This window comes from Glandiceps talaboti, chromosome 14 (assembly GCF_964340395.1).
Source record: "Glandiceps talaboti chromosome 14, keGlaTala1.1, whole genome shotgun sequence".
In the NCBI taxonomy this organism is placed as follows: Eukaryota; Metazoa; Hemichordata; class Enteropneusta; family Spengelidae; genus Glandiceps; species Glandiceps talaboti.
In genome coordinates this window covers 4,083,614-4,110,393 of record NC_135562.1, presented here as the reverse complement: position 1 = coordinate 4,110,393, position 26,780 = coordinate 4,083,614, and the positions used below count along the sequence as shown (strand labels likewise).

The window sequence follows — 26,780 nt, the reverse complement described above, 5'->3', positions numbered from 1 at the left end:
ACACATGATTAATGCATGACTAAAATTTTAACAACACCTTGTTTATGTTTAATTTATTGTTTTCCAGCTGTACAAAATGTACACACTTTACGCAGTTCTACGAACATGTCATTTCTACAGAATAAACTCTACATCACATATGCTCTGAGCAGTGAAGTAATCCTACAAAATTGCATCTAGGTATTGTATTATTTATAGACTGTCGACAAATGGTGGGATTGTATATACGCGTAAGTTTACTATTATTGGGAGTCGAAGTCCCCATAGGTTACAGCATATATCCCTAGTGAATCCAATTCTGCTGTTGCCTGACAGGAGAAATTTACTACTATGACCCACAAACATACAACATTTATCAAAGGCATGAATGGCTTCATTTAACCATAACGCCGGATTACAACACAGTACTGGGGAAATCGTTAACACGTCATCAACTTTGAGCAAAAAGATTTTTCACATGAATTTTTCAATGCTCTCGTAAATGTGGAATATCTTGTAGAGTGACGAAGGATCAGATCAGACTATTAAAGAGAATTTTTTGATCCATTAAACCTGTAAATGTTTATTTATGTTTTTTGTAAGATTAGTTTTATTTCATGTATGAATAATTAGATTTTAAAGTAGATGTTTAGCCAAACGTAATGCAGGTACATCATAGAAATAGCATGGATTGCCAGATATGTATGTTTCATGACGACATTTACTGGTCCTAGCATATAGTGAATACTAATATAACATCATTTTTTCAATGCTAGGGTGGGGGTAAAGAGAAGACGTGTCTGACTTTTACTTTTAATCAAACCATTCAGATAACGCTCCAGTCCTATCTCCCACCAAATACTGTTTGTTTTTCTTCTTAATAACAACACCACAAACAGTAAACGTTAGAGCGTAATCTTAATACCACATACAGGGGATGATAAAACCATTATGTTTGTTTGTTTGTTTGTATGTATGTATGTATGTATGTATGTATGTGTGTGTGTGTGTGTGTGTGTGTGTGTGTCTGTCTGTCTGTCTGTCTGTCTGTCTGTCTGTCTGTCTGTCTGTCTGTCTGTCTGTCTGTCTGTCTGTCTGTCTGTCTGTCTGTCCGTCCGTCCGTCCGTCCGTCCGTCCGTCCGTCCGTCCGTCTGTCTGTCTGATTGACTCTGTATGTCTGTCTGGAAGTCTGTATGTCTGGAAGTCTGTCTGAATAAGATGGTCATTGACACCTGGAAAACAATCATTTTGAGCAAGAAGTGTAGGAAGGCATGACATATAACCGGGTATGTAATAAACCATCATTAAAGAGCGACGGAGGTCGATACAAAGTTCCAAGCACCGCATTTCTCCTTATTACGTTTATGTGTCCCTAAAGTGACGTGTTCTGAAAAGTGTGTCAAGTATTATTTATAATTGACTATTAAAGAATAAAAGCTCACTTTGATGAAATGGTTTACAGTCAAAATAATTGATTTTCATTTGCAGGAGACAGCTAGGGAACATTCCTTGGTTATAAACATGTAATAAAATGGTATTATTAAGAACTATATCAGATGTAGACTTCTTGGCAAATCCATATTTACTCAAAAAATACATAGTGAATAATAGTGTTATGAACTGCTTAGCAATACGTATTCATTTCGAAGCGGATAGTCTTCAGTACATCGTTATTGTAACATTATCCATAGTTTAAACTACCACCCTAACGGTCAAGGTCACAATCACCTTGAAAAAAATGTTTTGAATATATTTACCACTTATGTATTAATAATATAATATCAAATATTTATTGGCTACATATATGATTTATTTTATGTTATCACAAAAAGGTTAGTTCATAATTTGATGACAGTTTTACTTTGGTACGTTTGGTATTTTTATACATGAATTTCACAATACTGTGCAGCTTTTCTGTTTCCCACAACCATACAGAAACCAGCAAGAAACTGTTTATGCCACACTTCAAGAGCAAGATCGCATTTCTAGCTACATTTACTCTAAATGAAATAAACCATTTAAATATATTGCAACTCAATGCAGACATTCGCTCTAATATTGTTCTTAGTATCAAACACCCGGATGAAGAGCACATAAAATGCCCTTTGTGGTGTTCATTTGATGTCTGTATGGTGGCCTGTGTAGTTCATTTCACTTAGACAAAATGTAGCAAGAAACTGTAATGTAATGTACTCATGAATTCAATCTTGTTATCTTAAAGTGTAGCATGTCCAGATTCTTATTATTGGTTTCTGCATGGTTGTATCTAATAGAAAAGCTACACGGTATCATTGTGAAATTCATTTTATATCTGTAATTTCATAATAATATAGATTACATGTTAATTGGTTATCATGTGAGTCAGACTTTACCCTACTTTATTTTCATTTTCTTATAAAAATTTACCCACTGTGGATTACTTTAATCGTAGTATTCTCAACATAGTTCGTCGTACAAGTATTGGCACGTGATCTTATCATTACTGATGAGCGAGTTGTAACGCAGACGCTAACATAAGCAAAAAGCTCGTCGTTTCCACAGCAACTAGTCGTTGCCCGGATGTAACATATTTAACATATTGCACCAGATCTGAGACCACAGAGAGCGAACCATTATTGGGTAAGGGTTCAAGTCCCAGTAGCTCACACAGCAAGGGATAAATGCTGACCTGTGGAAATAATAAGTGAAAAGTAAATTAGAAAGAGATTATGGTGAAGTAATGATTTCATAGTTTGTATAACTCGGCTTGATGTTATCGATAATGACACTAACAAGTACATGACGTCATGCTGTGATCATTATTCATAAAATTAGTTTGACTGACAGCTATGCAGCATGAAAGACATTCTTTCAAATACTTGACTTGAAATTGTCTGTTCCATAGTAACCTTTCTAAGTTTGGTAAATGAAAATAATTTGTTAGTCGTCCGACCTTCTTGGCGCTTTCATAAATGTACAGGAGCGTTATCATTCTTATAATGTGTCATATTTCAACGTTGGGGGCGCAGGTCATACATTTTCTTAATTTTCAAATACGGTATTAAACCCTCTTATCATCGCTGCATCCCTTTTTTCCCTTTTCTAGGGGGTTTCAAGTCAGTGTTCGTATAAGTGGATTCACGCTGACAATTTCACGGATTTTTAAATGGCATATTCACAATCGTACCAACGTAATAAATAAACGTTGTAAATAAAATATCATATAATTACGTAATTGTCAAAAATAAGCATGATTCTCAAAACTAAAAACTACATAAACTACAACGATGAATATCGAATATAATAAAGTTGGCAAGTCATCTGAATCAACGATAAAACTGTAACGTTGAGATGGAATGTGTCTCGCGGATCAAATTACCCTGGAAATCAAAATCTCTCTAATCTTCAACCAGATAAAAACCTATTCCTGATCATTTTGACATAATACAAGCTATGTAGTCAAGCAATCAACATATTTTGTAATCAACAAACTTTTTTTATTTTTCCAAAGATTTAACAATGTGTTCATCGGCCATATTGGATTCTAAAATGGCGTCATTTTGATTTCTCTACTTCAAACACTTTTACCTGATTTTCTCTCTCTTGATTTTAGTATATTAAATTGCATTGCATAAAACAGTAAATGTTGTAAGATTAGTTTTATTTCATTTATGAGTCATTAAATTTCAAAGTAGATGTTTAGCCTGTTATTGTTATTATTACCGATATCGTGATTTAGCCTCAATGGCCAAGTTTGGTTTTATAGAACGCTAACAGAACAAATCACTATACCTGGCGAGCCAGATCGATAACTACTTCCACATGACATTAACTGAAGAAAACACATAGCCGCCACGCGGTCATGTGACTTTGTCACCAAGCAAAGAGAAAGGGATACACGCCTAGCAAACCTTATTTTTTATAACAGTACATGTATATTTGATGTCTTACCTCGTTGAATGGTTGAGCAATGTGTCCAGATTTAAAGCTTGGGCCCTGAGCATAGAAGATACTTCTCATTTCAGGCACAGTGTTAGGATAGCCATGCTGTGTAAACAGGGTACTTTGGTTGCCCTGGTGAAAGTAAACATACACGATATGATAACTCATGGATCATGGATATCCTATAAGGCATTGTGAGTTTATATTTTCTCATGTAGGGCGCCCTCTTGCGATACTTCTTTTGAAAAAACAGCAAGGTGTGCAACAGAAATAAAATGTAAATACATAGGATATCAACCTACCGTAATGATGACATAGGGAGGGTCAGCCATGACGAGAATTGGCAGAACTTTAACATTGTTAGCATAATGAAGGTCATTGGGAAACTCCTCCTTCTTATACACAGTAATATTTGGGTGTGCATTCTTCAGACTCTCATATATCTTTGAACGTGAAAGAAATGAACAAAATATGAAATAATTGTATCACAGTGACAAATTAACAACAAATAGATAGACGATAGAACTTGGAGTAAATAAATGACAAACAGCAATCGCGAAATGTTGTTTTTCAGTAATTGACGTTGGGGGCGCAATATAGTCTGGGGCAATGGTCGTGGGCATTTCAGATTTCAGGAAAATGTGTTGCTTGAAAATGTATCTGTAGGTATCACGTGTTTGAAGTTGGAGGATACTTTTTTGGTAAATTGACGGTAGTGAAAAAATGTCTTCTCAGCGAAATAATGATATTTTAACTTGCATATTATTTGCATAAATTACATATATTTGTACATCAAACTTACATTTCAACTCGGAGTAAACCCCTTTGAACAAAAGCCTCCTATGAAATCTGTAATCTGCTTTTTTCCAACTTTTCACCAGTGAAGATTAATATTAGCTAAGTCTTATATGTTTTGATTAGTGAACAACTACTGAATAATACCCGGTGTTTTCCTAAAATTAAAACTGACTTTTGTGAAAATTAAATTAGATTAGAACTGAAATACCGTTTCCTCCTTCCCATCTTTAGGCAGTATCGGTACAAATGGATAGGTAGACGATGGAACAAGTTCAACGTCATCAGCGTCGATATAATCAAACAACTTCAGTTGTTCAGCAACTTCAAGATGTCCATGGTCAGCTGTCACTATCACATTGGTCGTGTTCAGCAGCTTATTTTCTTTTAATTTCTCAAACAGATAATCGATTCCTTCATCGACTTCCCGAATCTTTGCGGACATTGCCGGAGAACCGATTCCGCCAGCATAATGCAGTGCAAAGTCAAGAGGTATATAATGCAGAAACACGAGGTCCAGGTCATCTTCCGTCAACCACAACATAATGTCGTCAACTCGTTCATTAAAAGAAGTATTCTTCGTTTGTAAAGTTATGTCGAGATTCTTCGACGGAGAAACTCCTTTCACCGGCACACCCCCTCCTGGAAACTGGTACAGCCCAGTCTTTAAACCGTTGCGCTGCGCAGTTACCCATATTGGCTCTACACCGGTGTCATAAAAGGCTGGAATTTTCGCAGTTGAGAAAGGGTCTGAAGTATGTCCACTTTCAATGTCATAGAAGACGTTATACACTGCACCGTGGCTTTCGACATACAGACCTGAAATGCAGAGATTTTTTTTTGATATCAGCAAAATAACCCAGATGGTTGTTTGATACAATATGCGCTTTGGAAATAAAAATATTCAACTTGTGTAGTTTCTTTGTTCAGGAAATTTACTGTCAAATCCAACGATAAAAAAATGAAAGTTCGCGGTCTTGTGTCTGCGGAAGGCGAAAATCGTTTATTTTTGAGGAAATTAACACAAGAACACGTTTTCCTATAGAAAACAAGTTAACTTTGATTTTAAGGGAATTTGATTCTTGAACGTGGCTGCACGTTATACTTAAAGTGTATGATCTATGTTTAACTTATTGTAAGATGGTTCAATTAATTTCACCAGAAAATGTTTTTGTTTAAAGCTTAGCAGTTACGCGATGTCAATGTAATTCATACCAATGTCATGATCATTGGTGTGAACCCAGGCACACCTCAATAGAGTAAGGGGTCCCGATAACAACGATCTTCTAAAGAAATACCTACGGTCGTCAGAAGATCATGTGGTAATGGACTCAGTTTAGTCCGATAGCAGCAGTTCAAATTTTATTATTAAGGAAATGACCGGGATAGATGAGTCTACATCCGTCTATTCAGACCAGTCTCATTTAAGTTGTTTTCCTGCGATGTTCAATACATTTTACTAAAACTACCAGTGGTAAACATTGTAAGTAATGATTCGCACAGTTTATAAAATATTAGCTTAAAAGAGATTTCGAGGAATAGAATTTCAATGTCAATATGACTGTTAGCAATAGTCAGTATCATCAGGCAGTATTATTTTGTGAAAGTGTGCCTGACATGAGATGTAATGCTGTGACTGTGTGTGTATGTATGTATGTATGTATGTATGTATGTATGTGTGTGTGTGTGTGTGTGTGTGTGTGTGTGTGTGTGTGTGTGTGTGTGTGTGTGTGTATGTATGTATGTATGTATGTATGTATGTATGTATGTATGTAATTGACAAGTATGAAATAGTCATTGTCTTACCTGTGGCTATAGAATACATGCTAGGTAATGACAATGAAGGAAAGACTGGGTTGATATATTCTGCCTTTACTCCCTTTATAGCCATACTGTCTAGACTGGACATTGTTGTATTAAATAAATCATAGCGTAGACCATCAATCAAAACCAGGATAACTCTCTGCTTGGTTGCTGCCTACAACATAATAGTGTATTAAATTTGGTGACACAGGCCAACCAACCAACCAGTCAGTCAGTTAGTCAGTCAGTCAGTCAGTCAGTCAGTCAGTCAGCCAACCAACCAACCAACCAACCAACCCCCCCCCCACACACACACACATACATACATACATACATACATACATACATACATACATACATACATACATACATACAAACAAGCAAGCAACCAGCAAATCAACAGACCGACCGACCGACCGACCTACTGATTAATCACCACTAGTGGTATCTAATTTTACAATATTTGATTAACCTTGTCGTCATTGTCTAGGATTTAACAAGTCATTTGCTCAGTGTAATGAATATGTTTATTTCAAACGAGATACAGACATACCTTAGTCTCTGCAATAAGTAATACAGTAATAACCAAGGCAACGCATTTCATCAAACCAGACATTGTGGATCCCAATACCTGTGAAAATTAAAACGCCAAGCAATGATATGCTACCACCAAATTAAATAAACGAATGTCTGACAATTTCGTCCTTTCATTGTTCCTCGTTGAGCAACAAGAACTGAAACAGTTTTTTGGAAAACAAACCAAGTGGTAAATTATCTGTCACGTTAGCCTGACATGATGTGCCATGGTGACCAGTTTAGGTCCCCGTAGCCAATCACAATGAGATTGCCTAGGATCTGTTATATGAATATTAACACCAAAGGCATGACACGATGTCAAAAGTGTATTTTAGAATCGAAATCTCGAACAGTAGCTTCAAAGAGTCTCGGTTCACAATATCTTCTACGTGTGAAGTAGTAATAGATTAATGTTTGTAACATCATTGTTGTTTGAGATTTCAAGGACGAGACATAATACAATGAATGACCTTGTTGAGGTACCTTTTATTTACCAACATAGCATATTATTCCGATACTCACTGGCATTGAATGCATAAGTACTCGCATTGGTCCCAATATGCAACTCAATTGACAATATAGATATACGTAGAGAGATAAGACCCTTGGGGGAGGAGTGACTCTATAGCATGGGGAGGATCCGCGCAGACATCCAAGTAAACCCCAAAATGTTGTCAAACCAGACAAAGAAAGAAACCAGCTGGCTCATAGTAAAACCTAACGTCTGGTAGTATTTTGACGTAGTCATTAAATTTGTTGTTCCATTGGCTGCCTTAGTGTCAGAAACCATTGGCATATAACAATCAAGACTTCACGTATAAGGGAAGAGAGACAGACTGATTCTAATAAATATCATTCAAATAACATTTCTAGTATTCAATACAGATTTTCGAGTTTAGAATCCTGACATGGAGTTCGGCTTGGGTGGTTCTTAAAAACACTTGCATGGATATATGTCACTACATATAAACACGTATCCTGTCATTGTACACTAAAGTCCTTTCCTCTTAGCAATTGACGTCATAATACCAATAGTTACTTTACCTTTGCAGACTTTTGCTGGAGTTCATGAAGCGAAATGTATTATATAAAAGTCTGCATCGCTCTCGCCACACCTTCACGTGGCCTCTCATAAACTTACAAGGAGCGGCATGATTTACGTGCAATGAAAGAGAATCTTTCACAACATGGGGGTAGTCAAACGTACTATATACTCCAAACTCTCATAAATACAAATTTCAAATACAACGAATAACGTGTTTCTTTGAATACATTTTTGTGCAACCATAAAACATATGAAGATTTGACACCAGATAGTAAACATTCACAAAGTTCAAGCCTACCTGTAAGTCACCAGTATAACATGATATGAAATGACACAGTGACGTCAAAGGTGTTCGACCCTCAGAAACACTGTATAGTATGTCTTACCCTGACACTGTTAATAAAGAAAAGCTTGAACTTTGCTAACAGAGGTCTACTCATTCATTGAATCGTAGGTACAAGACGTCTTGTTATGCACTGTGTACATTGTATATAGAGCTAAACACACATTGTTATGTAGTACCACTATGCCAGGTTGCAAGACACACATGTTCACATCTCGAGGAGACCTACTTTTAATCTGAAATATTTCCAAATGTTATAGGATGTACCAATATATATTTTCACATGTATCCATTGATTAAATGAAGTTGGTAACGTGTAACATTGTCACAAAAGAAAAACAAACACTTCCCCATAGCTGAACACCTGTAAAATGTATAAGGCGCCTTGGAAATAAGCTTATAACTCTACTTTCAAGAAAACTCATATTCTTTGTTAAAACCAATTAAAAAACTCAACAGTACCATTTTTTTAAATAGAGGTCAACACGATATCAAAATTAAGTCATTTTAGAATCCAATATGGCCGTCATCCAATATGGCCACCATCCAATATGGCTGCTGAATACTGTGTTAATTCTATGGGAATTAAACAAATTCAAAATTTCCTTGAAAGCAAGAAGATAACCCCATCATTTCAAAAGGACCAGGAAAAAGCTGTCATATGGCTAAAGTTGGAGAGAATTGAAGAAATTTGATTTTCAGTGATTTTTTGTCTCTGCAGCACGTTCAACCATAAGTGTAAGATTTCATGTATTTTGGGGAAATTGCCAATATTACATTTCTTTTCGGAGAAGCTTGGCCAAGCACTTTCAAGATCAATGAGCCTGATCGCAAGGTTTCATATTGAGATACACACAATCATCATATACACAATGTGAACCATTTATTTAGTTATGATATGGACAGTAACTACATGAAAGAAACAGCTCAGTTGGGTGTTGACCATGGATTTTGTTTGACTTCAAGAAATTATACCTCATATCTATTATAATTGTAGTTGAGTGCATGCTGTTAACTGAATAAACAGTTGACACTGTGTAAATGATGTTTCTGTTTTAACTTTATGGTGTCTATCTCAACATGAAACTTTGTGATCAGTCTCACTGTGACTGATCTTGATAGTTTTTTTTTTTTTTTTTTTTTTTTTGGGGGGGGGGGGCAAGCTTCTTCGGAAGAGTCGTAACTTCCTACCATATCTCGAGATCTCATTCCCTCATTAAACTTCATACATGTTTCAACTTGTCTCCCAAACCTACCAAACTCCAACCCTATCAACCTCCTATCGATCATGACACTCCGGTTCAGAGGTCACAGACTCCTTACTTCCCCAATTTGTCTCTAACTGGCTCCGATCCATTATATCTCCAAAAGTCATCTCTTGCCTCCATTGCACCATATTTCATATCAACCCTACTCCTGTCATTGACCACATGAGTGCTGCCCGCAGAAGATTTTACACCTTGTTCATCCATTTATCTAAGAGTCATTCAGATATAAAATACTGAACACTTGTATTATGATAGCTTCATTCACTTTATTTCCCATTTCTCTACATTTATACAAAATCTTGACAATAGTTCTATTTCAATAAAGCATTATTCTGTGTACTTATTTCTCTATCTATACAATATCGCTTAAAATATACATTACAATGGGTCAAAATATATCACTTTACACACTTCAAAATCACTATGTACAATTTTAAAAATATTTACCATCTTGAGTATCTAAGCAAAATTGTCTTTACATCTCAACATCTTCCCTTTTATTTGTGTGATCCTATTCTAATCACTTTATCAAGTAGTGTTCACATGATTCATATCTTAACCAATCAAAATACTTATACATCATGTGACAATCACATGTTGACATGAGTTTAACCAATGAAATTAGTCATTAATCATGTTATGGTCATATGGTACAGACATTAATAAAATCCACCACACAAGGGACATCAGTTAATACATCATGTGATAATCATATGCTTCAACAGTTTTGACCAATGAAATTGCTCAATTACGTGATGGTCATATATATGTGCACAAATACAATATACACCTGATTATTTGCTTTTGATAATTAACAAATCAAAATACTGATACATCATGTGACAATCACATGCTTCAATAATTTTGACCAATGAAAATGCTTACAAATCATGCGATGGTCAATGGTGCAAAATAACAAACCTGTACCTAAGTATCTACTTGTCCAATGTAGCACACACAAAATATAGTCACTACCATAAAGAACTCTTGGAGTGTTTCACTTAATATGCAAATCACTAAAGAATTCAATGTTTAAAAATGAGAAAAAATAAGAAGAAACTATGGAAAACACTAAAAACCCGCAAGAAAACATTTTACAATGTATAGATAAAGTTAACATATACAAAAAAGTGAAAAGAAATCAAATCAGTAAGTAAATATAGCAAAACACATGTGAAATAATACTTAGATGGCTTATAAAATAGTAAACATAAACTGATGAAGAAATATTCAGTAATGCTAGAATGTTAGTAAACTCCAAATTATTATCTGAAGAATAGATATATATATATCACAGATAGTAAAAAGGAATGCTATCGTTCCCTTTTTGATATCCAAATGGTAAACCAAACATATGAAAACTGTAAAACATTCTTTGGAAATCCTTGAGTTAGTACGCAGCCTAGCCAAGTCATATCAATTTTAGTAAATATGCTATGAAAATATTAATTTCATTCAGTGATTTTTGGCAAGTTATCTTCATATGAAAAGATGATATCGTTTTGAATTATAATGTACGATTCTTCGTATCACTACCATTTACTGCTAAAAAAGATTACTTTGTAACATTCTCAGTGTTTGCATTTTGGATAAGCTTTCTCTATTTCCTGTTAAGTTTTTATAACAGTTAGCAACATTTACTTTTCAGTTGCACAGTTGAAATAAAGCTACAAACCAAATAGTCTTTTGTGAGTATATTAGAGCTGTTTATATACATGTAGTCAGTTGTTTGGAAAAATGTACGTACAATACGTGTGTGTGTGTGTGTGTGTGTATGTAAGTATGCATGTATGTGTGTGTGTGTGTATGTATGTATGTATGTACGTACGTACATACTATGTACGTCTGTCTGTATGCATGCATGCATAGATGTATGTGCACGCACACACACACACACACACACACACACACACACACACACACACACACACACACATGCATAGAATGATGACGGACATACATATGCACATATGTATATATATATTTTTGTGTGTGTGTGTATGTTACTTGTATTACTAAAAGATATTATACATGTAAGCACTTTGTTGTAACACAGACCACTACACGCATTAATCAACAACATGTATGAAGTTTTCAAAACTTAAAAACAAGTTACCTAACTAAAATTCACTGCATACTGATATCCTCCAACTAAGTAAAATTTACACATCCATACGAGTAATGTTGAAAATGGAAAAGTTGACTTGATGTTGTTACATCACTTCCTAAGTAATTTGCTTTAAAACTATTATTTCCTCAAAATATTACAAATTTATCAAATTTGGTATCAAAATATTTACAATATACAGTATGAATATACAAAATGCAGTCACCGAAAAATGTGTAACGTAAAATTTGGCATAATGAGACTTTGTATATTTATTGTACTTCTACATTTCTCCTACAATACTAAAGTTCAAGTTTACAAATTTCCAGTCATTGTAAAAGTACACTTCATATTACCATGAGTTGGAAAAAAGTGTTAAAGTATTGACCTAACATGACATATTACACTATTGTTGATGTTTACTTGCAAAGTAAACTATTATTTCACTATTAGCCAGAAATCTAGTTACAACTGTAAGTTGAGCCTTTGGTTTACTAAGATAGATACAAACTAAATCTATTGTTCTTCAATGTAGTAGATTACACAAGTGGATGATAGCGGTTCCTCTGTTGTGTGATTCTAATCACCCTGTGATCAACACAGTGTAAACATTGGAAGTCCCAAAACAGTACACTAAAAGTTCTCTGAGGATGCCTCCCTACTGAGACTATAATTAAACCAATGTCCATTCAATAGCTTATCACTATTGTATCAACATGTTGTGACAATAGTTTTAGTCTGTGTCTATCTTAATAGTAAACTGAAGGCTCAATTACCAGGGTAATACCTCTTGAGCTTCTCTAATTATGTTATCTTTCCTTTTTATAAAGCTGATTGTGTGTTGTGTTCATTTATTACTATCAAAATTTAACTCTCTTTGCACATCAGCTGGACACCTTGAAAAGCAAATAATCCAATTACTAATTCTTCATCATATGAAGCTCTTAAATGCATTTATAAAATCATTCCTATCCTTGCTATTTACATTAAATTCTTTTTACACTGTTGAGTAATTCTGGGGTAAATAATTTTATGTTCACGAAAAAACTGATTTCAGATGGTCACTTATGAATACAAAATATACATATAGTCTTCAATTATTTACAATTGCCATTATTCTACACAATATGCAAATGTGTTAGTTATTCAAAAATAAAGAATTTGTTAACATTTGAATATTTTAATCTTGATTCTGTTTTGGCAAATCACAATCATAGCCATACTGATTGCAGTGCAATATCCTAAATACATTTATCATTATCTATGAACAATTCTGTTTTTGTCAGCTTGGAAGTAGAATTTAATCTTGAATTCAACAAAGATGTGGAATTTTCAATTGCATTGATTTTATTCATAAAATCAAATGACACTGATTTACTAATTTATGCAAATGTCATTGATTTGTACTAATTTGAGCATTGACAATGATTCTACTAATTTATGCAAAATGATGATTCTACTAATTTATGCAAAATGCCATTTATTCCACTAATTTATGCAATGATTCAACTAATTTATGCAAAATGGCAATGATTCTAAATATTTATGCAAATGTCATTGATTTTACTACTTTATGCAAATGAGAATATTTTCTTTACTACCCTGGTAATTGTGAACAATTTTTATCAATAAATAGTAATCCATATGATCTGATAAGACTTGTAAATTGACAAATTCTCTTTTCTGTACAACTTTACTTGTGAATGGGTACATTCTTTGTAAAATAACAGCCTGGATTAGGACTTGTAAGTCTACATATTATCAAGATTCTTTTCTATACAACATTATTTGTGGAGGGATATACTTCCTGTAAAATAACAGACTGGACGGCCATGTGTAAATACTTATTGCCAACACATAATCTAAGGTATTTTGAAGTCTTTCTACATGCATACCTTATTAGTTAGATGGTCTCATTTAGTCTCAAATTTCATCTACATGTACATAACATATTTCCTACACTAAAAAATATGTTACCAGGGGTATCCTTCTCATCCTCTCGCAAATATTTTTGTGGAAAAGGATGATAAGAGCTAAGAAGCCTATTCTGAAGAAGTTCTCTTAGCTCAAAGTTCATTTAAACTTTAACATGGACAATCACTTCTCTGTAGAAATGAGGCTTATTATTCAGTTCTTATGAAATACTATTTATTTATCTACATTTGTATTTCATCAGAGTGGTCCTTAAGTACATTACAATTAATGTTACAGTAGTACTTCTTAAATTCCTATGTTTCAATCCCGGGTCATTCCATTAATATTATATAAAGATTACATGATTCTTTTCTTAGGGACCATTTCTGGACCAGCCCTACCAAACAGCCAGTTTTCACACCTAGATTTCAATACTAATCCTAAGTGGGCCTTTAAAATAAGTACAATTTTAAGATTTTATACCTACGGTATAAAGCACGAGCCAGGTTCAACAAAAAATATGACATACATACTCTGGTCGTTCTACGTCACGACAACATGAGTTTCTGTCATGAAAATGCAATCTGAGTCAAAATGCTTAAAAATGCCATTACTTTCCTCGATCTTTTAAAAACATTACTGGCGATAGTATCATTATATTATTTCCCCAATATATTTCTTCATTCAGCTGGAAAATACTTGTGACTTAAGTGTTGTCACTACAAGTCGCAAGACGAAGGCCCTTAGGTCACTCATATTTTCCTTGGATAAACAAAAACAAATATTGGAGAGTAACATCTATTAGTACTGGACAGATCTTCTCCATTTTCATATCTAGGCTTCTGATGTATCTGGAGTCTCATCTGATAACTGTAATAAACAGAATAAGACAAGAAATATTACTGTTAGTTTTTAATTTCACGTCCTTGTATAAGTCACTCTTAAATGTCCAGTACTCATATGTCTTGGGCTAACTTCATTCAGTTAGTACTTATCATAACATTAGTGTCACACTCACCAAAGATCGGTCATACATGAATATGTATCCTGACATTCACAGGTAACATTGAAGGTAAATGAAAATAACTATGCATAATCTGAATAAATTGTTCCTTACATCAATAATATTGGGTGACATCAGCAATTAATTTGACAAAATAGTGTCAGAAGCCTAGTATGGGGTTTTCAAAAATGACAAATTCACACACCATAAAAATGTTCTACATTTCAGCGTGTGTGATTTTTTATATAAATACCAGATATATACTGTTAAAAATGCCATCAGCATATATTTCTGTCTTATTCTACTGTGTTTATATCTTGTAAATGTATCCTATATATGTTAACAACATCTATTTTCAGTTGCCCATTTTAGAAATCTACAAATCAAGTAGATGGTACCTTGTGAATATATTAGAGTTGTTTATATACATGTAGTCACTTGTCGTGCCGTATAAACATTTTGCCATTACTTACCAATACATTGGGTTTCACAATAATAGATGATGCTAAGTTTTCCCTTGGAGATGATGTACCCATCTCACTCATATGTATTACAAGTTCATCTTGGTCAGTGTATTGTTCCTATGTACAGACACAAATAGACAACCATACAGATTATTACATCACTTCACATGTATACATGCAAACTACCGAAACTGGTGACACAACATATATTCATGTATTGAGGATAAGATATCCCAAATACTGGTACTCTAAAATTATTAATTTTATAGCATGGACAAGCCAAGTTGCATGAGTTCGAACAGAAAATACAGGGTTTATACCTTATTAGTCGTTCTATGCATCTAAGTCATAAGTTTTGCATTTAATACTCAATATGTGTGTGTCAAAGTTTGAATCACCAATAATTCACCAATTTCTAAGGAACACATGACTGTTTGACCTATAATATTCAGTTCCACTAAAATTAGTTATCACAGGTATGCATAGATTGGCCACTGGGGGGCTCTGTTTTGCACTTTGACCTTGCGCTGCCCTACTAAGATTAGATATCAAACATGATATATGCTCAGACTCACCACTGGGGGCTCTGTCCTGTACCTAGTACCATCCTGATCTGAAATGACGCCAGGAAGTTCCATACTTGTCAATCCAGTTATTGGTCTACCTCCTTCTTCTTGTTTACTCTTTAAATATTCCTCTTGACCTCGTCGCTTCTTTCTCTTTATTTCACTATCCTGTCTGTATTTAACCAGTCTGTAAATGAGGTAAAACAAAAACCAATCAGTTCTACTGAATTCTATTCATTCTCTGTAACATCTATGTTTCCTCAGCCTAAGCATTCATTCATAGACAATTAAACAGTACTGTCCAAATTTCAGACTGTGTAAAAACCACTGGATAATTTATTACCCCTGAGATAATTGTACACTCTTTTATACTTTGATCCTTAATTTCTTGGGAGAATGTACACTGTGACGACATTAATATGACAAAACACCATAAACATGAGTGCATGTGTGGTATACTCAGGGTATTTGCATCAGTGACTGTAGTGTTCTCTGTAGCAGAACATTGCAATCATAATGCAAATACCCCTGAATATCCACACTGGCAATCAGGCTTGAAGTGTTTTCTGCTGCACTTTCACTCCATTGCAATCATTCATTCAATACCCTGAGTATGCCCCACTTGTACTCTCATGTCATGGGGTCCTGTCATCTTATTAACATACACATGCAGTCACATTCAAACAAAACCACAGTAGTCAATAGGGAACTTGCAAACCAGACTGAGCATGCTCAGATGCAAAGGACTATGGGATCATCTGTGGTTATTGTAATACCTAATCTGGAGCTACTGATAAAATTAACCTCTCACAATTGTCAGGGTAACTATGAATTGATTATTTATGGTTACAATCAATGTATCAACATTGTTTACAATACTAATTGATTACTATTTATTATCACATTTCCCAACATTCAACATGGTGGGTTTGCAAGTTCCCTATTGTCCGGATTAAGATGGTATAAAACTAATACTCACTGGTCTTTGTAGTCCCCTTCATTAAATGTAGATTTCTTTAATGTACCTGGTCTAGGTGGGGCTTGTGGTGGGAATCCAGCTGTGGCTGTGTAGTCATAATTTGGAGGTATTCCTGTATCCAACAACGGTTGGGAAGCCATCTTGTGTCCTTTACCTTTTCCTCTTACTCTAGAACTACACAGAACCAATAACATATGACAACAACCAAAAACATTGTTTCCTTAATTTATTCTGAAATAATATTTTGTATTAATTCTGAACACAGAGCATAAATAATTACTCTGACTGTATATTTTGGCTAAATCACTTGGCCTTCTTCACTTCAGCAACGCCCGTCACTTAACAGAGACAAGGAGCTGGTATACAATGAGATGGATACTGACAGTGATAGTTTACAAACACAACAACACCTGAATAACCATGCTGACTATTACTAAAAATACATCATTTACTAGTTTGAAATGATATTGTATAAGTAACACACCTGTCAGCCTCCTGAGCAAGTAATAATGCAGTGTAGTCTCTCTGTAAATTAATATCATCTAGTGTCTGTGTAGTCATTGGATATTGACCACCACTATCATCATCAGGGTCATTGCCATGGCCACGACCTAGTTTTCCCCAATTTCCTCCTCTGCCACCTAAAATCAAGAAATTAAAAAATAATAAAAATAAGTAATAAATCTTAGAATTACATAATAATAAATACATTTACAATAGGAATTGTTTGCGAGAAGACTGTACAGAACATAAAGCCGATCATTTGGCAAGTTGAGTTCGTTATTATATTTGCTAGTTACAAGTACTTTTACTGCTTGAACACAGCAGGATTCTGATTGGGAAAACAGTTTTGTTTACGTTAATCTAGCTTTTTAGACCCCCTCAAAAATAACAACCATACTGTGTAAAAGTAGACAGTCAAAGTGCTGGTATATTTCAAGTAAAACAAAATAACTTGCAAATAATCAAGTTTGATGGGAATGCAAACGGTGCTATATAGTTTGTTTTTTTTGGCGAACGCTACCAATTTTAGATAAAATATCTAATATATAATATATTCAAAATAGCATTTTTTTCTGAAAACTGTACCAGATAGAGAGATTACGATTATAAAATATTACAAGCTGTCTATCAATCATTTACTTGCCATTTATTTAGTGTATTGCAGTTGATTAAAAAATCCGGCATACTGAAACCTAATTATGCAGAATTCAGCCTATATTATATTACTAATGATAGACATATTATTAAGATGTATTGTCATTGAATACAACATGAAATACAAACATTAAATTTAGTCAATTTTAATCAATGTAAAATGAGATAAAATTTCACTATAAACTATATGACATTAATGTGACGCCTAATTAAGCAGACAGCAGAATTCAAAATATATTATGATATTGCTAATGATAGGCATATTACGATGCATTGTCAGTGAACACAACAGGAACTAACAACATTTAATTCTGCCAATGTTATCTATCTAATGGTATATGTGTATGCTAATTTCACTAACTAACAAATTGGACATTGACACTAATTAATGAAACAGATCTGATATAAATGCATCATATCAATTTAATGTTATTTTGCTTAACAGCATATGTACATTTCATGAACTAACAAGTTGATAAATTCAAGCCTCATTATGCAGAATTCACTATGTTACAACTGATAGTCAATTAGATGCATCAGTGAACACGTCAGGAAATAAAAAAATATTCAAATTCAACGACTGGTTACCAATTTACAGTATATCAAAATGAAATTTAAAGGAACAGAATTACCTACTTGGAAAGACAGACAACCTGAACTTGACATCTGGAATAACTATTTTGAACTCATCTGAAGATTTCATGATGTTCTGACTACAATAATGCACTACATGTACATGTACAAAACTATCCGTCTACATTGAAATACATCATAGGTTTGAAAATAACATAAAGCTAAGGAGCAAATAAAATACACAGTAGGTCAACAGAGGTTCACATGACAGGGGCAAAGGTCATTAGGGCTGGCGTCAGCTATCTTTTGCGAGGTCATTCTAGACTGTCAGTTTACATGTAGATACACTCTACTGTAGTAGGGAATAGCCTTTATTTTAATTAGGAGAGCCGAAAATATCACTGACCCAACTGCTTGGATTATTGCCATTGGCCCCCTTAACCTACGCACTGTGGACACTACACCACCTACAATGTTTTGTTTAGTTGCTAAGCAACTAGTTAATCTTTATTAAGTACATGCACACCGTAGCTGACACAATAGCTTGCTACATAGATATTGTTTTGCATTATGAATATAGGACAAATATTAAAATTAACATTATAAATAATAAATTGACATGGAATGAGATATTTACTTGGTCTAACAGTCACCTTGCCATAGTAAAGATATGCAGTAATAGTATTGATCACACATTTAACTCAAAATAGTTATTGTATTGTTTTAAAATTGTCATAACCTGGAATTATTTTAAAATGACATTGCATGAGATATTTACTTGATCTAACAGTCACCTTGCCATAGTAAAGATATGTAGTATTGATCACACATTTAACTCAAAATAGTTATTGTATTGTTTTAAAATTGTCATAACCTGGAATTATTTTAAAATGACATTGCATGAGATATTTACTTGGTCTAACAGTCACCTTGCCATAGTAAAGTTATGTAGTACTGATTACAGATATAACTCAAAATGGTTATTGTATTGTTTTAAAACTTGAAATTATAATTAAAATTGACATTGCATGAGATATTTTCTCGGTCTAACAGTCACCATACAACAGATATGAAGTATTGATTACACATATACGTTATAACTGAGCACAATAGTCTACTACATCAATCAAAGCTTCAAGCGATATTGTTTTGTACTAAAATTGTCATAACCAGGTATTCAAATTAAAGTTGACGGTACATGACATATTTACCAAGACTAATTAAGACAGTGAAAACATTGCCCCTTGCAAAAGACATAACTATTTTTTAATTTTATAACATCAATGTTAATGATATCATTTTTCTAGCATCTAATTAATATTTTATTATAAATCATTTTTGAATATCTTATACTCTGTCAGTTGAAGTAAAAGTTTTCATTCGTAAAAAATGTTCTGTTAATGTGTTCCTGGTAAAGTTTCCCGCATATATATAATGAGTCAATGTGATTGGTGTATTAGGTTCACACACAATGTAGTTACACATATAATCATTCATAAAACAAGCTGTGAAATAATAAATGACTTTATGTCAATCGCATGACAGAAAGTGTCTTGATGTCGAATATTTAATGAGCACTACCAGATACAAATGAGAACTTGATCTTTATTTAACCTGTTGTCTTACCTTTGCCTTGTCTTTTTAACATAATTTGTAACAAACTGATCACATTGCCAAAGTCTCGTCTAATGTCTTCAAATGCTTTGTCTTGAGTAGATTTGATCTTATCTATTTCATGTCTAAGACTGTCCATTTCATCTCTAATATTGGATTCTGTTCCACTTGATGTGATTCTACTAGATTTCAAAGCTGCATTCATTTCATCAAGTTCATCCTGAAAACCACGAAAAAGAAATTGGTGAGTTTGAAACTTGGCACTGGTTAAAAGTCAGTATACAACTTTCAATGAACATTTATTCATCAATTCTCATAATCTGAAATAGAGTTTTACCACCTAGGTATGTCACCAAATACCAACAAGTCAATTTTTTTTGGTTGACATCATGACTTCTTCAACATGTGTCCTACACATGCATTATAAGCAAATGTGAAAACAAGTTGGTAATTAGCCCCTTTTGTTTGAGGTAAAATGCTATTCCAGGAAACAAGAATTTAAACAAAACATAACATTGTTATAAAGTGACTTATTAAAACAGAAACAGAGAAACAAACACACAGAAAGAAGAACACAAAGCACTACAAGATAAAGAGATCTGAAAGAGAAGAGAATTTCTCTGTTTAAAGAAAAGGTAGGAAAACGAAATTAATAACATACATGTAGATTGAAGATAACACAGGGTTTCCTCGAGTTATTGAAGTCTGATAAAAACATAAATTAGATTTTGTATGTGACAGGAAGGAGGTCAAACAGTGAATTCATTGTTGGACGTTGATTTTGTTACAGTTGCATGACTGTGGTAGTGTAATGTATGGTGGGGTTATTTCTACACTTTAGCGAGGGCCTTACAATTTGATTCAATCTTAGCAACTGAAAATAATGGTGGTTTTTTTTGTGAAGGACCAGTGAAAAAATGATAAAAATATGAGCAACTGTGTATCCTTTTTATGATCGAGATGAATTTTCTGAAAGTGTTGATCTTGTGTAAGGGGGGTGGGGGTGGGGGGTGGGGGGGGTGGGTGTTTGTCTGAGCCTAGTTGTAATAGTTTACATTTTCAATCAGACTTTGATAGCTTAAGAATACCCATAAAGCTCTACTATCTTGGTTAGTGTGTTTATGCATAAAGTATATGTACATTGAACGAATACTAGAAAAAGTACCAGAAAAGAGTCACAAACAACCTTATTCACTGTTTGAAAATACAGGGACATACACTATATTCCAAAGGTACAAATATGGTTAAATACAGTTTAGTAATTCTTGACATAAAACCATACTACATAACAATCTATGTTAACCTGTAACCACACATTAAATCCATGTTAGTTGTTTGCCTGCATGCATACATCTGTGTATTGTGTAAATTACCTCTGCAAGTGGATATTTTCTTGGCTGGTGTATATAAAATTCAAGTGATTGAAATAATAAGATTGAAAATAGAAAATTGAATTTATAGTAATTAATATAGTGAGCTGCAGATTTAGAATTCTACATATTTTTACATATATCAAGTCAAATATGCCATATTCAATTTTCAGGAAAGACAAAAGATTTTATAGTTTGGCCACTAGGGGTGCAGTTCATTAGCCATTTTCTGAGGCCAGAAGTGAGTCAGAATAGTTGGGTATTGTAGCATAAACACATCTGACATGAAGTAAACATTATTTTTTTGTGTTGTTCCTGCTGTACATACTGTTTATTAGTGACTACCAATAATCAACCCACTACTGTAATGCTCTTTATAAGAACACACAGTTTCTTTACTCATATTTTATTAACTGCTTCATGCACTGCTATCAGCAGCATAATAAAAAGTTTGGCCCTAAATTTTGCCAAACCTTGGGTGCCCTCTTGTGATGTTTATCCATGAAATGGTCGCAATTTTGGTAATAAACAGAATATGGCATGTTCAGGGGATATACATATACAGTACAATAATAGGGTTGAATAACAGACAATCCCAGTGTTGTTTGTTCGAAAATCTAATTTTTGTCTCTTTCACTTTGTTCAGTAATTAAGCTATTTGCACATACCACAACAACCAAAATGGTAGATTGTAAGATACATCATCTCTCATGTCATACTGCCCTCAATGGTGAGTGATGGTAGACTGAGGTGTGAGGGCACCCTGACATGACGTATCTTAACGACTACTTTGAATGTGGTTATGAGAAAATTAACGGCGATCAAACAGTCATGATTTTAGTGTTTTTGTTGTGTTTTATAAACACTATCTGTTATTACCCTATTATTCATACATGTATGTGGTGGTCTACCTGGCTATAATGGATTGTTTTGAAGTGCCCTGTTTGTAAGAGTCTGACATATTGTGATTAATAGTAGAGTTTTCACTCTATTAGAAAGTGCTCATGCATGCATCACCAGGAGAACTCAGCATAGTATCAAGGCAAATGTCACTACAGCCAAAAATTGTCAGATACTGACATGGTTTTAATCAACATGTGCAGAAATTGTTTAATTTGTAACATGCAGTAATGACTAGTGTCATTACTTTGATTGCAAATTTTAGTGAGTTCCCTCATAGTGAGTACACTAGAGCATTGATGGTTTACGGCCAAAACAGTGAGTGTTTGCCAGAAGACTGTACATAACATATACATTTAATGATCACAGCTGACCATTTGGCAAGTTGAGATTGAACACTTTTAATACTGAACACAGCAGGATTGTGATTGAAGAGAGCAGTTTGTTTACGCTCATTCAACTCTACATTCCCCTCAATAACAATCATGCCATGTTCAGCAGTAAAAGTGTTGGTTGTTATCTATCAAGTAAAAACAACAACCAAAAACTTCAAATGATAAACTCTGATTGTAAATATATATGTTACATATAGCCTGGCCTTAAGGCAAACATTGCCTGTTTTCGCTGTAAATACAACAGCTAATACAGTGTCTGTGTTATTATGGCAAGTGTGTCCAGACAATTCATAGCAACCCATTGTACAGCAATCTGTTAGGAGAAATACTACATTACATTGAGTATACTGTGGTGATGATATGCATAGTGCAATGCAAATGTTATGGTGCATGACAAGCTTGCTCTACATGAAGTTTGCAATTGTGTGGTGAGTAGAGAAATGATTTGGCACATATACAAACATACAAGTTAATAACAATTACATTAGTTCAATTCTTCACAATAACACTACATGGTACACATTACACACGTTTGCTGGCTGTAACAGTGTAACTTCCAATATTTAAACAAGCACTACAGTATGTATGGTTGAGGTATAAATCTGCTAAATTTTGGGGGCATAAATTTGGAAATTTTTGAAAACTGAAAACATTATTGACATTTCTACTTTAAATTTTGTATAGAAAAGAATGACAGGTTAAGAGGCAAAACACAAATAAACAGCGCCATCAAGTGTTCAAAATATTGTCTGCTGCAAATACAAAGTAAGGTGATACTGATACTATTTTGGCTGATGGTGCTATTTGAAAGGCGATCACCATTATGTCTACAGCAGACTTTCATTCTTACACTGTGACTTCACATATGGAAAAAAAGGGGAACTATGGAATGTTAATAACATAGGGTTGAACATTATACATCTGACACTGAACAGCATCATGGATTAATAATCACATGTTGTCATAGCAACACCAACAACTAACCCTGGATCTGCTAACTCCTAAATGGTCATAGAGCTCTATCTTCATTTCATCAAGTTGTTCCTATTCAGAAAAAAATAACAACAACAAAAGCATATGGATGGTGACAAAAATGATAGCTTTTTAATGATAATGCCTGCTATTTACTTATATAATTACACCGATTACTAAAATGTAGTGTTATCTGATGATAACGCATGTCCAACAAGAGCTCTGTTCAACAGATTAAGTACTCAAAGACAGTGATAGTTAATGATCTGTTTAACTTGTTTGCTTTAAAAAATAACAGTGGGTGTGTAAATCCTCGTTGCTAAAAAAAACATAGCTGTAAAACCATAAGCGTCTTTACAGAAAAGTTTAACAGATGTCCCCGCAAGGCTTAAGCCAGATTATTATTTTTCGTTGTGTCAGCAGAAAATTGACATGTACTTTCACTTGTGAGACTGTAACAACAATACTGATGGTAAAATTCAAATCTCAGCTTAGCCTTAATATCTTTAACGTTCAGCTTTCACTGACCCATCTCAGTTTACTACCTAAGATGTGAACAGGTGCCATCTGTCACTGTTTTTGTCAAAACATATCAAATAGTAAAATAACAACACATTTATTGCAATTGGTGTAATTACAGGTGACTGATCTGTTTATCAAAGAACATATATTTGATTGTATCATTGTAGGATATAATTAACTGATTTAAATGTAATCTGCAAATCACATTGAAATCAGCAATGTCATGATTGATTGATTGATTGATTGATTGATTGATTACTTCATTGATTGACTGACTGACTGATTGATTGATTGGTTGGTTGGTTCATTGATTGATTGATTGATTGATTGACTGGTTCATTGATTGATTGATTGATTGATTGGTTCATTCACAAATCAAAATTCATTTATGACAAATGTGTAAACACTGACACATCTGTACATGTTAAAAAAGAATTTCCAACAATATAATTTGGTTTTAATTGATACTATTGAACCATGGCTAACTCAATGAAACAGATTGTGTATGTATGAAAATGTTCAAATCTGAGACACTGCTATGAAAACACACAAGTGACGATTTAAGCAATGAAGCATTGGTATGTTAGATACAATGTTGTATGTATATGATTATGAGATTTCACAGTGGGCTGAAATATTCATTTGTGATGATAAGAACTGTAAATGTCAAATGTTGACAATTATATCATAGAGAGAATGTCTCTATTGAAAGTATATTCTTAGACTAGATTTTAAGTGTATTCTCACAAGGAATATTCCATTGTTATGGTAGACATAAGGAGATTTCTAACAGACTATTCCATTATCATGGTAGACATACAGATATTTCTAACATGGACTATTCCATTGTCATGGTACATGTAGGGATATTTGTAACAGACCCAATCTGATTAAAATCCGATGTAGATGTCGGCTAATCGTGCATTGCTATCTTACCATCGTTATTTAGCTTGAATTGACCTTCGTAGTACATGTTTACATTTTTTAGCGTGTAGAGGAGGCGATCAGACTAAAAAATGTAAACATGTACTACGAAGGTCAATTCAAGCTAAATAACGATGGTAAGATAGCAATGCACGATTAGCCGACATCTACATCGGATTTTAATCAGATTGTAACAGATCATACCATTACATGGTACACACAGGGGGACGTTTTTTAATCTTACTTTGATCTGGATAGTAACTTTCTTCAGATCTTCTTCTCCTCCTGGGCTAGTTAAGTCATCATCATAGTATAGTTCTTCTGGTGCACAACGTGTCCATATAAAGGTTTGGAATTTACGTCTTTTCTTCTCACCCAAGCCGTCCTCTACACCTAGGATAATAGCAGCTTGTTGCATTGCAGCATTAGATTGGGCATTGTCATACACTCTGAAATAAAACAACATATCACATTATGTTATTTACAAATGTCCTCAAGCTGACATTTCATCACATCCCTTAGGGAAATGGTCTATAGTATTCTTATAGGATTCCTATAAGACCTATAATATTCGAATAGGACGGATCATTCCTACAGGACTGTCCTAAAAGATTCCTTTAGGACTATTCTACAAGATTACTAATTCCTATAGGAATTGTAAAGTATTCCTTTAAGAAAGGGGCCAAAATACTATAAGATCTTATAGGAATAATCTTTTAGGAACTTTCCGTAAGGGATGATATGCTTGTCACATTTCTCAAACATTTTTAATCAATTTCTTTCCAGTGATGGTTTTACTACATTAACAGGAGACTTGTAACATCAAGGCCTTGTCGGAGTTACAATGGTTTGCTCAATAGTATGAAGACTTTGCTGAGTCACATACATATTTTTGTAAGTGAGACAACATTAGAAGTAATTGGTCCTTATCAAATCTGACCAGTCATCTCCACTGAGTGACACAATGGCAGTACACACACAGTCAGGTACTAAGTCATACACAGAGCAACTGAAGTTTTGATGAAGATACACACAGTTTTACTCAACATCTAAATCTGTGTTTATCTTAGTACCTGACTCTGTGTGTGTGTGTGTGTGTGTGTGTGTGTGTGTGTGTGTGTGTGTGTGTGTGCTGCTATTGTGTCACTCAGTGCACACAACTGGTCAGCTTTTGATAAGGATCTCATATCCAATTACTTCTAATGTTGCCTTTCTCATTAAAAACATATTATGTCCCCAGCAATGTGTTCATACTATTTTATTTTGGCAAACCGTTGTAAGAATCCGTGTTTTAGGCAGACTATATTCTAAAATAAAAAAGCTAAAAAGCAATAATATTACTCTTGTTTTCATGTGTTTTATTTTTGACTATTTACACAGAAATAGTGGAGGTGAAGCAAATAAACAACAATCCTGCTTTGCATAGTATTACACATATGTGCAAAAATAACACAATGGTTACGTCAAACATGTGCTTATGAATTTGCCTTTTCAGCCATTTACATGAATTCCATTTTCAAATGACAATGGATAATTTCTGAAAATGATCCACTTTCAGCAGTGTTTTAAAATTGTTGGGTTTTCATATG

At 34.0% G+C, this 26,780-nt stretch overlaps 2 protein-coding genes across 2 annotated transcripts in view; both read right to left on the bottom strand.

Moving 5' to 3' along the window:
• Positions 1 to 2,458: 2,458 nt before the first annotated feature.
• LOC144445837 (ectonucleotide pyrophosphatase/phosphodiesterase family member 7-like) lies at positions 2,459 to 8,157 on the bottom strand. Its single transcript, XM_078135480.1, has 7 exons — positions 8,119 to 8,157; positions 7,052 to 7,129; positions 6,502 to 6,673; positions 4,907 to 5,514; positions 4,203 to 4,343; positions 3,910 to 4,032; positions 2,459 to 2,647 (listed from the first exon to the last, which is right to left on the bottom strand). The coding sequence occupies exons 2-7, from the start codon at positions 7,112 to 7,114 to the stop codon at positions 2,459 to 2,461; spliced, it is 1,296 nt and encodes a 431-aa protein (XP_077991606.1). The 5' UTR covers positions 7,115 to 7,129; positions 8,119 to 8,157.
• Positions 8,158 to 13,289: 5,132 nt separating this feature from the next.
• The window catches only part of LOC144445836 (uncharacterized), a 36,695-nt gene continuing 23,204 nt past the window's right edge, over positions 13,290 to 26,780 (bottom strand). The window contains exons 18-24 of the mRNA XM_078135479.1: positions 25,436 to 25,640; positions 20,121 to 20,328; positions 17,248 to 17,404; positions 16,764 to 16,937; positions 15,794 to 15,971; positions 15,228 to 15,335; positions 13,290 to 14,621 (exon numbers count right to left, since the gene is read on the bottom strand). Coding sequence (XP_077991605.1) covers positions 14,586 to 14,621; positions 15,228 to 15,335; positions 15,794 to 15,971; positions 16,764 to 16,937; positions 17,248 to 17,404; positions 20,121 to 20,328; positions 25,436 to 25,640 — 1,066 coding nt within the window. The 3' untranslated portion in view covers positions 13,290 to 14,585. The remainder of the gene's footprint in view (positions 14,622 to 15,227; positions 15,336 to 15,793; positions 15,972 to 16,763; positions 16,938 to 17,247; positions 17,405 to 20,120; positions 20,329 to 25,435; positions 25,641 to 26,780) is intronic.

Excerpts from the sequence above, each read along its gene's own strand:
- LOC144445837 (XM_078135480.1), bottom strand. The coding sequence starts at position 7,114 with ATGTCTGGTTTGATGAAATGCGTTGCCTTGGTTATTACTGTATTACTT. Across the intron at positions 6,674-7,051 it reads TACTTATTGCAGAGACTAAG|GCAGCAACCAAGCAGAGAGT; the intron begins GTATGTCTGTAT and ends ATTATGTTGTAG. Across the intron at positions 2,648-3,909 it reads TTGCTCAACCATTCAACGAG|GTCAGCATTTATCCCTTGCT; the intron begins GTAAGACATCAA and ends TTATTTCCACAG.